Below are 19,157 nucleotides of genomic sequence, written 5' to 3' on the forward strand. Positions count from 1 at the left end.
AGAGCTGGAATAAACTAAATTAAGTAAAAACATCTTTAAACATTATTGGTTCTTTGCACGAATGCATAGTTTAGGCAGAGACCATCAACTCGTCGCTCTTGATAACCAGGTTTAATTACAGGTGGCTGAAACCTGGAGTCGAACCCAGAATCTCAGTGGTGTTGGCTCGGTGCTTCTGACATGGTGTTAGCCTCCCAAAGCCACCGGCCACCTCTACAGTGCACCCTGAAACGTAGACAAAACCTTATATAGTAAAACCTTGGATTGCGAGCATAATTCGTTCAGGAAACATGTTTGTAATCCAAAGCACTCGTATATCAGTTGTGATCACGTGACGCTCGGCAGACAAAGCATATACACGTACTGCTCGTATTGCAAGACCTCGTTCGTTTATCAAATTAACATTTATTAACAAAAATTTGCTCGTCTTGCAAAACACTCACAGACCAAGTTAATCGGAATCCAAGGTTTTACTGTAAATGTATGTTGACCTTCTTTCGCACCGTACATAGCCAACCGTGCTAATCAGAGATGCAATTGGTGCACCTCGCCTGCTCCACCCCGTGTCTCCCCATGCCGCTCTCTCCTTTCTCTGCTGCTCAGACCAAAAGGGTATCCTGCACCTGTCAGCTGATGTCTACCAGCAGATGGAGGCTGCACGAAACCGGGCTGGCGGTCCCCCTCCCCAGCAGCAGCAGCAGCAGCATCAGCAGCATCAGCAGCAGCAGCAGCATCCTGCCATGGGCTACGGCAAGAAGGAGCCGTCGTGGGGGGGCCCAGGCTCCATGCACCCCCACGGCCTAGGAAACACCACTGCCACCATTCCCAGGTGCTTTTGTGGATCCCCATGGCAGCACACTCAAGCAGGCGGCTCACGCGGGGGCATTCCCATAAGCGTCGGGCTAAACTATCGCTCTTGATAAACGCGAGCGAAACTTTGTGTCCGTTCTAACAGCAGTATTTTAATATTCGGGGTGGGGTGATGGCACAGTGGTGTGAGTGTACTGCGCTATTAACTCGACGATGTGAGGTCCATACGCGGCCATGGCTAACAGCGCTGGCGTGTGCTATCCCAGTTGGTCTTGGGTGCGCCCTTCATCAGCCTACACTGACCGTCATGGTGGAGTATGGTTAAACAACCCCCATGTCTAATACGGTATGGGGAAGAGTGGATTTGGGGCAATCAATTATGATAATGATTATTATACATATTTATTGAATAAAAAATAAATATATTGTTTAAAAAAAAAAACAATTGGTAACTTTAACTTTGGTGTGGACCAATCAGTTTCAAGGACAATGCATATATTATCATAGTATGTTTTTTGTTTGCATTTTGACTGCAAGTATTGTGGTTAATGCGGACATGAATCCTTGTAAAAAGGTTTCAGTTTTGTTGCCAGAAAAAAGGGGAAAAACCCCTATTATTATTTTAACTTTGTAGTAGCGCGGCCTCCCCAGGACCCTGGTGTAAACTTGTCTAAGCGAGTGTCCTGCTGGACAGGTTTCTGGGCTAGCATGTAAAACTGTTTCATCATTTTGGGATAGGCCACATCGTGATCTAGCCAATGTTTTGTCATAAAACCCTCCACCCTCCGGCATTGTCAAACAAATGAAATTGTCAAGTGTACAACAATTTAATGTGCCAATTAATTGTTTCAGCTCATCCGTAAGTTAAGAGCAATTCTCATCTTATTATATCAGTTAGATAAGACGTTTCGCTTGAAACTGCATCGAGCATCTTCAGGTCATGAAACCACGAAGTAAGAATTTCATTTGTTTGGCTCGCGACAAAGATTTATCGAAATCATTACGTGCTCTAATCCAAAAATCAATTGTCAATCTTAACAACGGAAGCGAAAACCTACGGGTTACGTAAAACTGAGTGCGCGTGTGTGTGTGGCGATGCAGGGAGCTGCTGATGAAGGGCGGCTCGCCCACGGCGGAGGCCATGGTGAAGGTGCCGCCCGTCCACATGGCCCACGCGTGCCAGCAACTCGACTACCTGGCTCGTGAACAAGGCTTCCAGGTGGCCGCTCTGCGGTGGACAGTGTCCCTGCGTGTCAAGCGAAGGGGTTTTCTCTCGGCGTTTTAGTATCGCGCGTGTGTTTATGTTGAGTGGAGCGCGGTAGCGGAGTGGTTAGTGCACGGCGCTACAAACCCAGCGGCCTGAGTTCGTTTTCTGCTCAGAGCCAATATAAGTGAATCGGACCTGGGCCTCCGTGAGGTCAACTCACCCTTAAAACGAGTACCTGGTGCAGTGTGTAAACATTGACAAAGGTAGCCGGGCGTGGTTCTGGCCATACCACCCCCTAGTACACTGTGCCGTCCTTCATAGTTGCTCGCTAACAGCACTTGCCCCAACAGTCTATTGAGGCTATAGGGGGGGATTTTCCCTTAGTAAATCTACTGCTGGGTGAAGATCACCCTCACCCACACCTTGTTGGTTGTGGAGATTGTTTGACCATACTTGGCCACGGCGGTCAGTGCTCATTGTTGATCGGGAGGGCATCCAGGATTGGTTCAAATATTGCTCACCACTGATATTATCTTTGGCTGGAAAATATAACGTAGTGCTGGGTTCACAGAGGAATGCGTTGACCATTGTGCTACCACTGACTTTCGATGTACTGTACAACATGTCGTTATAACCCTCTTGGTATTCTTGGTTCTTTCGGTAAAGTCACGTAGAAGGGAAATAATTAAATAATATTTATATAAAACAATAAAAATTCTCACGACGTTTCGACTGCAACACAAGCAATCATCATCAGGTGTGAAATCCAATTTTGTTGCTGTGGATTTCACAGCTGATGATGATTGCTTGTGTTGCAGTCGAAACGTCGTGAGAATTTGTTTTGTTTTATATTTATATTATTTTATTATTTTCTTTCTACGTGACTACCGAAAGAACCAAGAATATGAATCCCTGCAGGCACGAAAGCTTTAAATCAAAACCCTCTTAGTGATGGTGTCACTCGAGCATCATAGCGGTGAACCGATTCGACTGTGATGTGAAAGTCTTTTTACGCTCACGAAAGCTTCAAACTCGCGTCGGACAGTCTTGAACACACAGCAAGCTGGCAGCTACTGGAGAAGAGCTCTTAGGACCATGTTTGCACTGAAATATCAGAGAGGGTTTTAGATGTGTTTTTGGGTTTTGTCCTGTGTTGTTCCGCATTATATCCGACCTTTCGCTGCACATGCTGGGAACTTCATTAACTGAATTCAGCATCTCACTTTTTCCCGTGATGATTATCGTGTTGTCTGATACTGCTGGTGTTGCTGGTTCTTGATGCCGATTGTTTCACTGGTGGGGTTTCTACAGGAAATTAATTATAATCGTATCGAAACGCGAACAGCGCAATAAGGATAGAAATCGGTGAACAAGTATTATCAGGAATTCCTCGGGCACTGCATTAGTGAGATGTTATCTCCCTCTCCTGGTATGCAGTAGGTTGTGGGTTCGATACAGACCCTGACTCCTGTATATTTGGAGTTCACGTGTTCTCACGCTACGTGGTCGCGTGGATTTTTCTCTTGGCCCTCACCAGTTTTGCCTTCCACCTTCAGAAAGTTGCGTTGAGATTATTTGGCTGCTACTCAAAAAATCCACGTGAGCCACTTAGACGAGTTATCATGCATGGCCAGGTTGCCTCTGGAATAGAGCTAATAACTCAGTGGGCTTTACCTGCTAAAAAATATATCTATAAATAGGATTTTAATAAATGTATTAATCAGAGGTGGCTGAGTGGCTGAAAGTTCAGAGCAATAAAGTGGCTCCGCTTAGGCCTAGTTTCTAATCCAGTCAGCCAATCATGATTACATTTGTGTCTCAAGTCTTTTGAGTTGATGGTCTCAGCTTTGGCACCAATAACTAGACTTAAAACATCACGTTTAAATTTTCCTTTTTAAATTAAATCTGCATATGTCTTGCTCTATAAATGAATAAAGTATTTGTTGGACTGCCATGTGCTGAATATCCCTGTAGCTGGGCACGTGAGAATATGGACCATTCCTCACGTGGATTGGAAAAAAACGGGTTTTTCAAAAGTATCTCGGTTTTGATTCTATGATTTCACCTATGGGTTGATGCACTGCTCTTTGAGACTTCCAAATAGACGTTTCGTCCCATGACCCTGACACCGATCGCGAAATTGGAACACAATTGCACACTTTAACAATAAATGTGGGATTTGTGTGTTTGGTGATGCACAGGTGCAGTACATGGACATGCAGCGTGGGAAGGATATTATGAGCACCCTTACCATCCTGCCCCTGCAAATAGCGTTCCATGGCGTGGGCAGCACTGTGGAGGCGGCACGCGATCAGGTGCTCCTGCACTGAACACGCCACACCTGCCCGCTTGCTCGCTCACCCACACCACAAAGATCCCCCGTGTAGCCTTAACAGACTGTAGGAGCAAGTGCTGTTAGCGAGCACCTATGAAGGCAGGCACGGCACACGAGGGTTGGGTGGCCAGCACCACGCCCGGCCACCTTTGTTTCCCCAGTGGCGATCTTTACACACTGCACCAGGTACTTATTTGAGGCTGAGTCGACCTAGGGGAGGCCCATAATCGGTTCAGATAATTATCATCACTGGTGTTCTCCGTGACCGGGAATCGAACCCGGTTCGCCAGGTTCACAGTGCAGTTTTCTAACTGCTACACCACCGATCCCCACTCACTTGCTCACCCACTCACCCTACTCATTTGGTCACCTGCATGTTGGTTCGCTCACTCGCTCGCCCGCCCGCCCATACCTCACGCTTGTACATACACTCAACTGGCTTGCTCATCCACGTGCTCGATCGCTCACCAACACCTCACTTGATCATACACCCAGTGGTCAAAGTGCCGGTAAGAAATACTCAGATGGTATGGTATACTTGCAAATTCAAGTGTAAACCTGGGATGAGGTGACCACTCTTTATTATACATTTGAAATGCACAATAATACCATTATGTAGTCGACACATGTGTGACACACCACCTCGCGCACACCACCTCACTCCACCTCACTCACACCACCTCACTCACACCACCTCACTCACACCACCTCACTCACACCACCTCACTCACTCCACCTTACTCACACCACCTCACTCACACCACCTCACTCACACCACCTCACTCACACCACCTCACTCACACCACCTCACTCACACCACCTCACTCACACCACCTCACTCACTCACCTCACTCACACCACCTCACTCACACCACCTCACTCACACCACCTCACTCACACCACCTCACTCACACCACCTCACTCACACCAACACACTCACACCACCTCACTCACACCACCTCACTCACACCACCTCACTCACACCACCTCACTCACTCACTCACTCACCTCACTCACACCACCTCACACCACCTCACTCACACCACCTCACTCACACCACCTCACTCACACCACCTCACTCACACCACCTCACTCACTCACCTCACTCACACCACCTCACACCACCTCACTCACAACACCTCACTCACACCACCTCACTCACTCCACCTTACTCACACCACCTCACTCACACCACCTCACTCACACCACCTCACTCACACCACCTCACTCACACCACCTCACTCACACCACCTCACTCACACCACCTCACTCACTCACCTCACTCACACCACCTCACTCACACCACCTCACTCACACCACCTCACTCACACCACCTCACTCACACCACCTCACTCACACCAACACACTCACACCACCTCACTCACACCACCTCACTCACACCACCTCACTCACACCACCTCACTCACTCACCTCACTCACACCACCTCACACCACCTTACTCACACCACCTCACTCACACCACCTCACTCACACCACCTCACTCACTCACCTCACTCACACCACCTCACTCACAACACCTCACTCACACCACCTCACTCACACCACCACACTCACACCACCTCACTCACACCCCTCACTCACACCACCTCACTCACACCACCTCACTCACACCACCTCACTCACACCACCTCACTCACACCACCTCACACACTCACCTCACACACTCCACCTCACTCACACCACCTCACTCACACCACCTCACACCACCTCACACCACCTCACTCACACCACCTCACTCACTCACTCACACCACCTCACTCACACCACCTCACTCACACCACCTCACTCACACCACCTCACTCACTCACCTCACTCACACCACCCCACTCACACCACCTCACTCACACCACCTCACTCACACCACCTCACACCACCTCACTCACACCACCTCACTCACACCACCTCACTCACACAACCCCACTCACACCACCTCACTCACACCACCTCACTCACTCACCTCACTCACACCACCTCACTCACTCACACCACCTCACTCACTCAACCTCACTCACACCACCTCACTCACACCACCTCACTCACCCCACCTCACTCACACCACCTCACACCACCTCACACCACCTCACTCACCTCACTCACACCACCTCACTCACACCACCTCACTCACTCACCTCACTCACACCACCTCACTCACACCACCTCACTCACACCACCTCACTCACACCACCTCACTCACACCACCTCACTCACACCACCTCACTCACACCACCTCACTCACTCACCTCACTCACACCACCTCACTCACAACACCTCACTCACACCACCTCACTCACACCACCACACTCACACCACCTCACTCACACCCCTCACTCACACCACCTCACTCACACCACCTCACTCACACCACCTCACTCACACCACCTCACTCACACCACCTCACACACTCACCTCACACACTCCACCTCACTCACACCACCTCACTCACACCACCTCACACCACCTCACACCACCTCACTCACACCACCTCACTCACTCACTCACACCACCTCACTCACACCACCTCACTCACACCACCTCACTCACACCACCTCACTCACTCACCTCACTCACACCACCCCACTCACACCACCTCACTCACACCACCTCACTCACACCACCTCACACCACCTCACTCACACCACCTCACTCACACCACCTCACTCACACAACCCCACTCACACCACCTCACTCACACCACCTCACTCACTCACCTCACTCACACCACCTCACTCACTCACACCACCTCACTCACTCAACCTCACTCACACCACCTCACTCACACCACCTCACTCACCCCACCTCACTCACACCACCTCACACCACCTCACACCACCTCACTCACCTCACTCACACCACCTCACTCACACCACCTCACTCACTCACCTCACTCACACCACCTCACTCACACCACCTCACTCACACCACCTCACTCACACCACCTCACTCACACCACCTCACTCACACCACCTCACTCACCTCACTCACCTCACTCACACCACCTCACACCACCTCACTCACACCACCTCACTCACACCACCTCACTCACTCACTCACCTCACTCACACCACCTCACTCACTCCACCTCACTCACACCACCTCACTCACACCACCTCACTCACACCACCTCACTCACTCCACCTCACTCACACCACCTCACTCACACCACCTCACTCACCTCACTCACACCACCTCACTCACACCACCTCACTCACACCACCTCACTCACACTACCTCACTCACACCACCTCACTCACACCACCTCACTCACACCACCTCACTCACACCACCTCACTCACACCACCTCACTCACTCCACGTCACTCACACCACCTCACACCACCTCACTCACACCACCACACTCACACCACCACACTCACACCACCTCACTCACTCCACCTCACTCACACCACCTCACTCACACCACCTCACTCACACCACCTCACTCACACCACCTCACTCACTCACCTCACTCACTCCACCTCACTCACACCACCTCACTCACCCCACCTCACTCACACCACCTCACTCACTCATTCACACCACCTCACTCACACCACCTCACTCACACCACCTCACTCACACCACCTCACTCACTCACCTCACTCACACCACCCCACTCACACCACCTCACTCACACCACCTCACTCACACCACCTCACACCACCTCACTCACACCACCTCACTCACACCACCTCACTCACACAACCCCACTCACACCACCTCACTCACACCACCTCACTCACTCACCTCACTCACACCACCTCACTCACTCACACCACCTCACTCACTCAACCTCACTCACACCACCTCACTCACACCACCTCACTCACCCCACCTCACTCACACCACCTCACACCACCTCACACCACCTCACTCACCTCACTCACACCACCTCACTCACACCACCTCACTCACTCACCTCACTCACACCACCTCACTCACACCACCTCACTCACACCACCTCACTCACACCACCTCACTCACACCACCTCACTCACACCACCTCACACCACCTCACTCACCTCACTCACACCACTTCACTCACACCACCTCACTCACCTCACTCACACCACCTCACTCACACCACCTCACTCACACCACCTCACTCACACCACCTCACTCACCTCACTCACCTCACTCACACCACCTCACCACCTCACTCACACCACCTCACTCACACCACCTCACTCACACCACCTCACTCACTCACTCACCTCACTCACACCACCTCACTCACTCCACCTCACTCACACCACCTCACTCACACCACCTCACTCACACCACCTCACTCACTCCACCTCACTCACACCACCTCACTCACACCACCTCACTCACCTCACTCACACCACCTCACTCACACCACCTCACTCACACCACCTCACTCACACTACCTCACTCACGCCACCTCACTCACATCACCTCACTCACACCACCTCACTCACACCACCTCACTCACACCACCTCACTCACTCCACGTCACTCACACCACCTCACACCACCTCACTCACACCACCACACTCACACCACCTCACTCACACCACCTCACTCACACCACCACACTCACACCACCTCACTCACCCCACCTCACTCACACCACCTCACTCACTCATTCACACCACCTCACTCACACCACCTCACTCACACCACCTCACTCACACCACCTCACTCACTCACCTCACTCACACCACCCCACTCACACCACCTCACTCACACCACCTCACTCACACCACCTCACACCACCTCACTCACACCACCTCACTCACACCACCTCACTCACACAACCCCACTCACACCACCTCACTCACACCACCTCACTCACTCACCTCACTCACACCACCTCACTCACTCACACCACCTCACTCACTCAACCTCACTCACACCACCTCACTCACACCACCTCACTCACCCCACCTCACTCACACCACCTCACACCACCTCACACCACCTCACTCACCTCACTCACACCACCTCACTCACACCACCTCACTCACTCACCTCACTCACACCACCTCACTCACACCACCTCACTCACACCACCTCACTCACACCACCTCACTCACACCACCTCACTCACACCACCTCACACCACCTCACTCACCTCACTCACACCACTTCACTCACACCACCTCACTCACCTCACTCACACCACCTCACTCACACCACCTCACTCACACCACCTCACTCACACCACCTCACTCACCTCACTCACCTCACTCACACCACCTCACCACCTCACTCACACCACCTCACTCACACCACCTCACTCACACCACCTCACTCACTCACTCACCTCACTCACACCACCTCACTCACTCCACCTCACTCACACCACCTCACTCACACCACCTCACTCACACCACCTCACTCACTCCACCTCACTCACACCACCTCACTCACACCACCTCACTCACCTCACTCACACCACCTCACTCACACCACCTCACTCACACCACCTCACTCACACTACCTCACTCACGCCACCTCACTCACATCACCTCACTCACACCACCTCACTCACACCACCTCACTCACACCACCTCACTCACTCCACGTCACTCACACCACCTCACACCACCTCACTCACACCACCACACTCACACCACCTCACTCACACCACCTCACTCACACCACCACACTCACACCACCTCACTCACTCCACCTCACTCACACCACCTCACTCACACCACCTCACTCACACCACCTCACTCACACCACCTCACTCACCTCACTCACTCCACCTCACTCACACCACCTCACTCACACCACCTCACTCACACCACCTCACTCACACCACCTCACTCACACCACCTCACTCACTCAACCTCACTCACACCACCTCACTCACACCACCTCACTCACACCACCTCACTCACACCACCTCACTCAGTCACCTCACTCACTCCACCTCACTCACACCACCTCACTCACACCACCTCACTCACACCACCTCACTCACACCACCTCACTCACTCACCTCACTCACTCCACCTCACTCACACCACCTCACTCACACCACCTCACTCACACCACCTCACTCACACCACCTCACTCACTCACCTCACTCACACCACCTCACTCACTCCACCTCACTCACACCACCTCACTCACTCACCTCACTCACTCCACCTCACTCACACCACCTCACTCACACCACCTCACTCACTCACCTCACTCACACCACCCCACTCACTCACCTCACTCACTCACCTCACTCACACCACCTCACACCACCTCACTCACACCACCTCACACCACCTCTCTCACACCACCTCACTCACACCACCTCACTCACACCACCTCACTCACCACCTCACTCACACCACCTCACTCACACCACCTCACTCACTCACCTCACTCACACCACCCCACTCACTCACCTCACTCACTCACCTCACTCACACCACCTCACACCACCTCACTCACACCACCACACTCACACCACTTCACTCACACCACCTCACTCACACCACCTCACTCACACCACCTCACTCACACCACCTCACTCACACCACCTCACACCTCACTCACACCACCACACTCACACCACCTCACACCACCTCATTCACACCACCTCACTCACACCACCTCACTCACACCACCTCACTCACACCACCTCACACACCACCACACTCACACCACCTCACTCACACCACCTCGTGGTGCAATACAAAATGACTTGGCATGTAAACGTTCACCCACACATTCTTTGATTAATCGTTATCATTCTTGCACAACATTTATTCATAAATCATATTTTTTTTTTACAAATGTGTTCATTTCCCTGCTTGTACTGTCAAATTTGTGCCATTAATAGATCATCTCATTTGTAATGCAGAATTGAAGCTATTTTGTTGGTACTGTTTCATTTGTGCTGCTCTGTTTAGGACAATCATCATCTCTGTTCCCTCGCTGATTTGTACCGTATGTCTTGTTCCTGACCATTAGCCTGCAAGAAAAACTTGAATTTTAAATTAATCGTTGCATGCCTAGCAGGTACATAACACCCATTCGTTAAGATGTGAACCAATGTAGTCTGTGCAGCATCGTTGAAAACAAACAAAATGCTATGCAAGCTGAACAGAGACTGTGTGATGGAATTTCACTCTACTTTTATCGATGAGGATAAAGAGGATGAAAGTGGAATTTAAAATCCTTATCAACAACACGGCTTGCCAGCTGTGTGTCAGCTGCGTACTTATTGGGGATGATCGTAAAGGTATCGCCCTGCCGTCCTGATGGTGACGCTTTGTATCCCTCCCCATCTTCTTTCACAGGCTGCCCTCAACACATTGAAGCAGGTATCTGAACAGGGCCTGGATGCTTTGGCCAGCAAAGGAAAACCAGACAAGTACTTCACACATCTTGGAAACCAATGGTTTTAAAAAGGGTCTCAGTGACCCATCACGTCCGCTCTCATGTCCTCATGGTCTTTGACTTGAGTTGCTTCGGGAAGTGAGATTTAGGCTCCCACTTCTCTGCCAAGGCTGTTGTAATGTGCCCAGAATTCTCAGAGGGGGCAACTTGGAGAATTTAACACGAACATTTGATGTTGCGTCGTTAAAATGTACGCGCGATAATGCACACGGTGGAAAAAAGCATACTTTGACAGGTCCTAATTTTGTAATTGGCCTGCCAAATCACACACCTGAAAGTTATACCAAAGTGTGGAGAGTAATGGGGTAAGAATGGTTTAAGTTAAAGAATAATTATTCTTTGGACATATCCACAATTGTATTCCTGGTTTTGTATTAGCATTCTGTCGTAGGACAAAGAGTCAATTTGGAAATCGAATTGTGACCCTGTGCGCATGAGAACAACTCTGCAGGAGATTTGTGTAGAAACGTTTTCAAAGAAACCCTTCAAATGGAAATGTTATATTACCTTTTACACAATGCAAAATTAAACGAGTGTTTTTCGCATTAAAGTCAAACCTATATTTAAATTCTCAAAGCTGGTATTTAGCCAAATTAAGTAAAAACATTATTTGGTGGATATTTTTGTACAGTAAATGTTGAGTGGGCTTAGACCATCAATTAGCTACACTTGAAAACCCGGTTTAATCACAGGTATCTGCCTGGATTCGAACCCAAGAACTCATCGGTGACAGCTCAGCACTCTGAGTCACCCGGACACCTCGATTTTCAGGTCAATTTTAACACAATGTAATCAAGTCATTCTGCGAACATTTTTACTGGACCTCTTGTAAAGCATGTACATTATTCGAGACCCTGTACATCAGAGGAACAGTGGGAAACAACAAAGCCGGTATGGGGAGATTGGCAAGGGAGATTAGATACGACAGACACTTTCAGGGAATTATTGTATAAATAGCTGGGGGAGTTACAAACAGAATCAGGGTAATCCAGAAGGGAGGTTATGTACAGAGGGGTCATTTGTTCACAGGCGAATCAATGAGCATGCATTGCTGGGCCTAGTGGTGTAGCAGACATTATTACTTGCATGAGACACCCAACTTGCTGGGCCATGATGTGGTTTGGCCTAAAGATGGCAGTACAGCAAGTAGAGATTGCTGACATTAATGTTTTTCGCATGAACACATGGGTTTTCTCTGTTCGCTACCAGTTTCTTCTCGCATGCGAAACAAAAATAATTGTCAGTTCAATTACCATGTAGACATTTGCGAAGAATAGAATTAATGATAACTTCTTCTTGGTTCTTTCGGTAAAGTCACGTAGAATGGAAATAAAATAATAAAAATAAAACATAATAAAATAATTCTCACGACGTTTCGGCCACAATGCAAGAAGCCGTCCTCAGGTGGAGAACAGTGTCTGTCGAAGAGACAGAGTTTGAGAGTCTGAGTGGCCGAAACGTCGTGAGAATGATTTTATTATGTTTTATTTTTATTATTTTATTATTTCCATTCTACGTGACTTTACCGAAAGAACCAAGAAGATGAATCCCTGGAGTCACGAAAGCTTTAAATCGAAATTTAATGATAACTTTTTTTTTATTAAATCGCGTAAATGCTTTATGATGCTGGTTGTAATCACCAGTGAAACGTTCTACTGAATTGTAAATATTGTGAGTTTGCTCTTTCGCACACAACTGGTGTGTTGAAGTAGTAATCAATTGACACGTTCTGCTCACGGGTTAATCCTTACTAATTGGCTGTATCGGATGGGTGTACGACACGTTGACATTTACGCGATTTAACCCAAAAAAAACCACAATCACGTCAGTGCATTATTGAATTGGCCATACCTGTCCAGTAGAGTAGGAGCATCGCCAAACGAGGCTTGAGGCTTTCTACTAGTGGCCCTTAGCGAGTGGACGGCCTTGAGCCTATACATGACAGTGCAGTTGGCCAGTGGGGGTAGTTTCAGAGTGTGGAGCTTGCAGAGTAAAGATTGACTTGGGGCTTCAACTGAAAGCCTTGGTTGCTGGAGCAGATAGCACATGCCGTGGTATAGAGTGAGAGTTAGTTGTCCTTCCCTTGCACCTCCGATTAGCCCGGTCGGCTACGTACGGTGTGAAGGAAGCTGCACATTCATCGGTGTGACAACCAAGCAGGGGCGTGACCAGAGAGGATATTGAAGACGATGATGGCAATCTCGTAGTTTGACCAAGTCTGGATGTATTCATTGAAGGGATCTGAGTATTGGAGAGATGTGGTATAATTTTTGGGTGCGAAGGGAAAATCTGTTAGTGGCATTTTGGATCATCTGTAGTTTTGAGGTGAGGAATGTGGGAAAGTGAGAGGTTGATGAAGTCAAAGAGGGTGAAGGTTCTCAGCAGTAGCTACAGTGAAAAAGTGGCTAATGTTGTGCAGATGTAGGTGTGGGGTCTTGCAGAGTCCAGAAGTATGGAAAAAGAACGAGTGCTTGGGTTCAATGATGATCCAAGGTTGTATAAAGTCACACTTCAGAATGTGTAGGTGTGAACTGGAGGCTTTACTGAGTGTGTCCTTTTTTCCAATGGGAACTTCATATTTGGCAACATTTCATTGGGGATAACTATCAAAGTTCGGAACAGATAGATTCAAGAATAAGTTGCTGTCCTGTCATCTCTCGGCCACCTCAATGCCCAAGCATCCAACACCTGGTATTCCCAGGCAGTCTGCCATGCAAGTAGTAAACAGTTTAAAACCGTATTAGCTTCTGAGATCTGACAGTAAATTGCATAAAAAAATGTAATTGTTTACTCGTCAAAGTGAGAATATTGTTTAATTATGAACACCGGATCCCAGTCGGTTCTGGTCCAGCACACTGTACCACGTTTATTTATCACTCTCCCTGGTGACCCTACCACTCGTCCTATGTCATTGTACATGTACAGCCCTATTGACAATCCACTGCCGGATGAAGGCCTTCCCGGCTTCACCACACTGGTCAGTGTGGGTTGGTGAAAGCAGTGGCCGTAGATGTGGGAGTATAGAAGTGCAGTACCAAAATTTATTTTTGCTGTCCACCACAGCCATGCAACAAGATGTTGTGCATGGTGGCTCCCCCCCCCCCCCCCGATCCAGGCGCTATCCAGGCTAAATGTGCCTGCTTAGCTTTCGAGATCTGGTGAGACCATGCACATTCCTTGTGACTTGGTCATATGCTTGTTGTATGTGTTAAGTGTTAATAAAAAAAAACGTTAAAGTCTCGGCGTGTTTGTGTGTCCCTGCAGTAAGGGGTTGGCTGACAAGATGGACCCCAAGGGGATGGACTTAGGCGGGGGCCTCGTGAAGACCCCTCCTGGCCCGTCCCCCGAGCCCATCGGCACATAGACGGGCAACGCGCCATGCCACGCACACCCCACGCGCCCACGCTACTCAACTTATACCCCAGCTCCTCTTTTCTCCTCCCACAACTCCCCATCTTCTCTCCCAGCTCTCCATCCTTTCCCCCAGTGATGCCTCCACCCCCAAGCTTCCAATCTTTTTTCCCATCTTCTCTTCCCAGCCCTCCCAGCTCTCTCAGCTCCTCATCTTCTCTCCCAGCTCTCCATCCTTTCCCACCAGCTCCCCATCCTCTTCTCCAGTTCTGCATCCACCCCCAGCTTCAAATCTTCATCCCCCAGCTCGCCATCCTCTTCCCAACTCCCATTCTCTCCCAGCTCCCCATCTTTTCTCACAACTCCCCATCTTCCCTGCCAGGTTCCCGTCTTTTTCCGTGTGCCGTGGTGGGGGGGGGGGGCGCGTGTGGTAGTGCGTTGGTCCGCGCTGCCTGTGTAACCGCACACATTGCACCATAACTCGGGCAGGCGATTCACACGTTCATTTTAAAATCACGATTTTTAAAAAAGAAATCAGCATTTAATTTTTTACGAGTGGCTGCCATCCATGGAATTGGATTTATCACAGACGAACAAAATTTATCTTGATATGTTTTAAATTTTAAGTTAGTTGCAACTGAAAGTGCTTTCAGTGATGTGTTCTTAATTGGTGATATTTACATTTTGGAGTGGGACTTCACAGCCTCTGTGAATTTACTGCGGCACACTCCCACAAACGATGTGTGAGTGTTCAGTTCAGCCCTGGAGAGGGGTGTTGGACGAGACGCTGGTTTAGAACACGGCCAAACCACGCACGTAGCTCGTCCGTCGTCACCGCATGGCCCAGCCAAAAGTGTTTTTTAAGCGACCCCATCGGCAAATCAAAGCTGGTGGAGCGAGAATTGAGTCGACGTACGCAGTGCTGATGGAAATAAAATGACATGCAGGACGAGGGTAAATTTTTCCTTTATACAAGAATCTTGTAGAGCTACAGAAGTTTGCCAGTCGTCAGTCGAAGTTGACTGATGGATACATTGGTAAAGAGTTGAATTTACTGTGAAGAAGAGTTTCATGGTGAGGGCAGCACTCGGACATGCTGCTACAGCAAGCCGCCCAATACAAGGCTCCCATCCCCTGTGGGGTGGCCTTCATTTGGCTTGAACAGTGCTCGCCAATTGAGCTGAATCGAAATGACCCGACAGATCCTGAGAGAGCATTCTATTTTGAAAACCATGCAAACGTACACGGCATCGATGGCAATTAACAGATGAACTGCTCTCCACTGCAGCTGAGTTTGTCGATTACACAGTTTATCATGCCAGATTCAATGGTCAATGGGTTGTGCTGCCTCGTAATTTTATGACAATAATTTAGTTAATTCTTCATGACATGCCCGGCCCCATGGTGCAATGTGATTCGGTGCAGTTTTCGTGTGTGTGTGCGTGTGTGCGTGACCCATTCGTGTGTCTGTGTGTGCGTGAGTATGCGTACGTGTGTACGCCGATTCCAGACAAACGTGCAGTACGTGAAGACAACCGATGGCAAGGCTTTAGATTAAAGCGATCATGTAACCAACGGAATTAGAGAAGAGGATTGCTTTTTGCGTTTCAAAGTGTAGCAAAGTAGATCCAGTGGCTGGCAGTTCCTCGCATCTCTACTGGAACCGAAGCCTCTGAAACATTTGATGTTTGCATTTAAAATGAAATATATTCAACGATACTGATAACAAACAGATTCTTTCAAAAACCTTTGTTTAACCGAGGACTCCCAGTTTGCTCCCACGCATCGTTTTGTAGGTGAATGTTGAAGTAATTGGAAATGGCAGTGAAATGCGTGTGTTATCGTGAAAATAGCGAGGGGGGAGTATGGGTGTGGCTGTGCATAGAATATCCTGCAGACTTTGCTTGGAAACGGCGGTTGTCTTCATGTATATCCACTTTAGCAGCACTACATCACCTGTCAGGACGGTAAAATCCAACTCGTTTAGTCTGCAAGAATTGTGACGGCAACGCACTGAGAGGTTACCGTTGGATTGTCAGGCCACGTAACGGTGATGAGAATGCAGTGCTAAAAGAAACATTCGATCTCGTGTTAGTTTTACGCAAGGTTGCAGACTAGAGGTTGTGTTTTTGTAGTTGCTGACTGCTAAGTGTTTATCAATTACTCTAAGTTGTGATCTTTTTTTTTGCATTCCGTTCCCACCATTTAGACCTGCCTGTTGCTCCGAACACAAATCATAAATGGTGGAAACGACTGATATCTTTTTGCGTTGTCTGCATCGGCGGCACGCGCCGACGCTCTGGAGCGTGGGCGGCGATGAGGGGCGGCGGTGAGGGGTGGCGGGTGGCGGGTGGCGTCCGAGTTGCTGCTCTGACTCCAACCAACTCGAGCTCACCTGACCCTGATCCCACCACACCCCACCCCTTCTCCATGCTCGGTGACACTCGCCTGGTTTGGGTCCAGACCAGGTGGCCAGGATTCGTGCAGCCTGAGTCAGGTCACTTATTGTCAGGACCTATATCGCTACGTCAGGACCTGCCCAGCTTGTGTCAGGAGCCATTCGGCCTATGTTAGGTTGCGTCTAGACTGTTGGGTCCCCGGCAGAATACGTCACGATCCGTGAAAACCTGTCAGCCCTGTGCTGCCAGCGTCGGGATCTGTATGTCCTTTGTCAGGACCCACGCAGCCTGTGTCACAGCCTATGTTGCTGCATTAGACCTCTGCAGACTGTGCCAGGACCTGTACACCTGTGTCAGACCTTTGCAGTTTGTGTCAGGTCCCACGCAGCCTGTGCCAGCATTGACAAAAGAGTGGAGCATGCCCGCAGAAGCATCTGTGGGCGACGATGCCTTCATCGGTTTAGTTGGAGGCTTCCTGTTTTTTGGGCCGTTTTCAAATTTCCACGTTTTAAAAGTTAAATCCGCAACGCTGTTAAGTACACGGCGTAAACGCGTCCTTGGACGAGTCACTAATGATGATGATGAAAAACCGTGTGGGGGAGGGGGGGGGGTGACTCGATCAATGTTTCCACTGCTATCCCCCCACTTTGAGTTTTCTTTTCTCTCGCGCTGAGGGGTTGTGTGCGTTCCCAACACCAGCGCCGCATCCCAGCGGTGGGTGCGGTGTCTGGGATTGGGATCCCGACTGGCCTGCGAACGGGCAGCCACACCAGCTAGCGTGTGCGGGACGCGATGACAGAGGCACCCTTTCTTCCGGCTGCAAACGAGACGGTCGCAGCATTTCGAAAATCGATTCGGTACGGTGTCATTTTTTTCTTTCTTCCTCCACAAGAACGGTATAGCGGCGCAGTTGAAGAAACACGAGTAACTGAGAAAAAAAAATAACTAAATTGGAGCTTGAACATTGAGATGTGGCGGTTTTGTACTCTTGACGCGCCCGGGTGCAGCGCGAATGAAGACAGTCTCCTGCACGCGGGTGCCACTTTTTGTTATTTTTTTTCCATCCCCCCCCCCGCCCTCTGTTGGTTTAACAAAGTGTAAGGAAGCATGCACATCCCATAGTCACCATAGTGTATACCCCCCCCCCCTACCAGTGAGTGGCCGTGGAGTGTGTTCTCGTTGGTGTGGCTGAACCCAGAAACTTGCAGTAAAGACACCTTCAGTTTGTGTACCACCAGCTCCGTGTGTGTGTCTCGTTTTGTTGCGTCCGGGTGCCACCAAATTTCACGTGGGTGTGTTGGTGCTTCATTAAAGCGGTTCGTGCTGTTCGTAGGTGCTCCTACGCGACTGCAAGACTAAGAAAGAGACCACCTGTTCTGTTATTCCCCGGATCGCCATTATTTTTGAGGTAGCGTCTGTTCTGGGAAATCTGTCTTCTCAGGATGTTAAAAGCCCCGGGGTTTGTCTCTCGCATGATAATACACGACACCGCTCAAGACAATGCTTTTACACCTCGTGCTCCCACCCCCACCCACCCCCCCTTTCCATTGGATGATATTCTTCCCATGATATGTCCCAGCTTTTTTTGTACCTCCGAGGTGGCAACCATAACTGGTACGTGTAATGGTTTAACACATCGAGATTAAATTATGCCAATGTACTGG

General features: G+C 49.6%; 1 protein-coding gene across 6 annotated transcripts in view; it reads left to right on the plus strand.

The window, feature by feature from the left end:
- The window catches only part of STAU2 (staufen double-stranded RNA binding protein 2), a 38,583-nt gene extending 19,853 nt beyond the window's left edge, over positions 1-18,730 (plus strand). For 4 of the 6 annotated variants that reach the window (XM_078862598.1, XM_078862602.1, XM_078862601.1 and 1 more), the window contains 5 exons: positions 604-829; positions 1,912-2,029; positions 4,219-4,332; positions 11,644-11,717; positions 15,008-18,730. In XM_078862598.1, the coding sequence (XP_078718724.1) occupies positions 604-829; positions 1,912-2,029; positions 4,219-4,332; positions 11,644-11,717; positions 15,008-15,107 (632 nt within the window). In that variant the 3' untranslated portion in view covers positions 15,108-18,730. Of the gene's footprint in view, positions 1-603; positions 830-1,911; positions 2,030-4,218; positions 4,333-11,643; positions 11,718-12,435; positions 12,551-15,007 lie in introns of those variants that run through there. The other 2 variants (XM_078862600.1, XM_078862599.1) reach the window with 2 other exon arrangements.
- The last annotated feature ends 427 nt before the right edge of the window (positions 18,731-19,157 follow it).

The sequence above is a fragment of the Lampetra fluviatilis genome, chromosome 14, assembly GCF_964198595.1.
Source record: "Lampetra fluviatilis chromosome 14, kcLamFluv1.1, whole genome shotgun sequence".
NCBI lineage: Eukaryota > Metazoa > Chordata > Hyperoartia > Petromyzontiformes > Petromyzontidae > Lampetra > Lampetra fluviatilis.